The sequence below is a fragment of the Onychostruthus taczanowskii genome, unplaced genomic scaffold (genome assembly GCF_017590055.1).
Source record: "Onychostruthus taczanowskii isolate IOZ18803 unplaced genomic scaffold, ASM1759005v1 scaffold1514, whole genome shotgun sequence".
NCBI lineage: Eukaryota > Metazoa > Chordata > Aves > Passeriformes > Passeridae > Onychostruthus > Onychostruthus taczanowskii.
Window position 1 is genome coordinate 620 of NW_024498702.1, and position 2,615 is coordinate 3,234.

General features: G+C 55.5%; 1 protein-coding gene across 1 annotated transcript in view; it reads left to right on the forward strand.

Annotated features, from left to right (window-relative positions):
- Window positions 1–65: 65 nt before the first annotated feature.
- The window catches only part of LOC121333011 (mucin-16-like), a gene marked incomplete at both ends in the record, with an annotated part of 5,319 nt that continues 2,769 nt past the window's right edge, over window positions 66–2,615 (forward strand). The window contains 9 exons of the mRNA XM_041399021.1: window positions 66–92; window positions 321–454; window positions 545–612; window positions 1,006–1,178; window positions 1,289–1,315; window positions 1,545–1,690; window positions 1,800–1,867; window positions 2,284–2,456; window positions 2,567–2,593. Of these exons, the coding sequence (XP_041254955.1) occupies window positions 66–92; window positions 321–454; window positions 545–612; window positions 1,006–1,178; window positions 1,289–1,315; window positions 1,545–1,690; window positions 1,800–1,867; window positions 2,284–2,456; window positions 2,567–2,593 (843 nt within the window). The remainder of the gene's footprint in view (window positions 93–320; window positions 455–544; window positions 613–1,005; window positions 1,179–1,288; window positions 1,316–1,544; window positions 1,691–1,799; window positions 1,868–2,283; window positions 2,457–2,566; window positions 2,594–2,615) is intronic.

The following is a 2,615-nucleotide window of genomic DNA, read 5'->3' on the forward strand; positions in this document are numbered from 1 at the left end:
CCCTGCCCCAGTGCTGCCTCTTGCCCAGCTCCAGCTCCTGACCCTCTGTCTCTCTCTTTTCCCAGGGTACAACGAGCAGCCTGTGCTGATCAGTGAGTACCTTGCAGGCCTGGGCTGGGATCAGAAGTGCACAAGTGCTCTCCTGGGGTCTTCCCTCAGGCAGTGGGGCTTTGGCCTCGATATCCTTGGGGAAATGTGGAGGTCATGGAAGCCATTCCCATGGACACCAGGGCTGGCATGGAGACCTGAGTGGTTCTCCTTCCAGAGCCCAGACACTTAGGCTCTTGCCCCGTGTCATTCCTGATTTCTACATCTTTCAGCTCCCACCCATCCGCCAACAACAACAGCTGCTGCCCTCGAGCGTTTCACCATCAACTTCACCATCACCAACCTCCCCTACACTTCTGACCTGGAGAATCCTGACTCGGCTACTCGAAGGAATATGAACACCCTGGTATGTGGACCAGCAATGAGCCATGTCTCTGCCCTCACTGAGCTCATCTCCTTGGGGGTCAGGGCTTAACTGGCGTCCCTCTTTTGGCAGCTGGACCACCTGCTGAAGGAAAGCAGCATTGGCCCAGCTTTCCATGGATGTGAAACAACAGACTTGAGGTATGTTCCATTGTGGAATCTCCCTTTGGAGATCTTCTGCGGATGTGACCTGTCTGCTCACACTCATTTTTTGTTGAAACATCTCCAACGGAGGCAGGATGTTTTCTCTGAGGCCCTCCTGCCCCAGAGTCTCCCCTTGCTCCCTTCTGGCTCATCTCAGTGCACTGAAGACCTAGAGCCCTGTATGAGTTTTTTCCTGCCTGGTTTCACCCTCCTGAAAAGGCCAAGGCTTTAATGGAGGAGCGGAGCAGTGACTGGCCAATAATATCAAATATTGTGGGAAGACAGAGCTGGATTTCCCAGTAGAGGCTTGGCCTCAGAAGTCTGCACACCTGGGCCCAAGGAAACAATATGAAGAGGAGGATTTCTGAGGGAGGCCCCTGTGTTTTGCAGGCAAGGCAGTCACAGGGATGAGACTCGGGTGGACGCCGTGTGCACCTACAGCAAGGAGGCCTCGGCTGTGCCTTTGGACAGGGTGGGGCTGTACCACCAAGTGAGCAACAAGACCAGAGGCATCACCCAGCTGGGCCCCTACAGCCTGGACAAGGACAGCCTCTACGTCAACGGTGACCGGCGCTCCTCCCTCGGCCTCCTCTGTTTTCCCATGGCAGCCCTGCCCCAGTGCTGCCCCTTGCCCAGCTCCAGCTCCTGACCCTCTGTATCTCTCTTTTCCCAGGATACAACGAGCAGCCTGTGCTGATCAGTGAGTACCTTGCAGGCCTGGGATGGGATCCGAAGGCAGCAAGTTCTCATTGGGTTCTTCTGTAGGGCAGATGAATCTTGGGCCTGGGGCATGAGATCCTGGGGACATGGGGATCTTCCTGACCTCCCCTTGGGTAGCAGGGCTGGCAGGAAACCTCTGCACTTGTCCAGCCAGGGCTGTAACAACCAAGTCGTTGCCCCTTGTCATTCCCCATCTGTGCTTCTTCCAGCTCCCACCCACCCACCAACAACAACAGCTGCTGCCCTTGAGCATTTCACTGTCAACTTCACCATCACCAACCTCCCCTACACTTCTGACCTGGAGAATCCTGACTCGGCCAGGTTCAGAGCTACTCGGAGGGTTATGAACACCCTGGTAAGTCCACCATCAGTGGGACATACTCATGTCCTCACTGCACTGATCAAGTTCAATGGAGTGCAGACAGCTCTTCATGGCTTAACGGGGAAACCTCTTCCCTTGGCAGCTTGACCGCATGCTGAAGGAAAGCAGCATTGGCCCTGCTTTCCGTGGATGTCAAACAACAGGCTTCAGGTATGTGTTGCACCCCAGTGTTGCTTGCCAAGGCCTTCCCTCATAAATGGATCGCTCACGCTCATATTCCCCTCTTTCCCGAGGCAGGACATTCTCACTAATGCTCTCCTGTCCAAAGACCTTCTCACTGGCTTCCATCCTTTTTAGACATTCTCCTCAAAGCCTATAATCTCATCTCAAGGTGCTTATGCTGTCACCGTGAGAAGACTTCTGGTCTTGCCTTGATTATTTTGTTAATGAAAAGGCCCAGGGGCATTAGTTAAGGTGGAGGGCAGGAACACAAAAACCAACAGCCATATTTTGGGAAGGCAGAGCTTGCATTCCAACTCAGAAATGGCAGTGTCAGGTCCAACAACCATCCCTGAAGGAAGAATGCGCAGAGGAGGATTTCTGAGGGAGGCCCCTGTGTGTTGCAGGCCGGGCAGTCACAGGGACGAGACCCGGGTGGACGCCGTGTGCACCTACAGCAAGGAGGCCTCGGCTGCGCCTTTGGACAGGGTGGGGCTGTACCACCAAGTGAGCAACAAGACCAGAGGCATCGCCCAGCTGGGCCCCTACAGCCTGGACAAGGACAGCCTCTACGTCAACGGTGACCAGCGCTCCTCCCTCGGCCTCCTCTGCTCTGCCATGGCAGCCCTGCCCCAGTGCTGCCCCTTGCCCAGCTCCAGCTCCTGACCCTCTGTCTCTCTCTTTTCCCAGGGTACAACGAGCAGCCTGTGCTGATCAGTGAGTACCTTGCAGGCCTGGG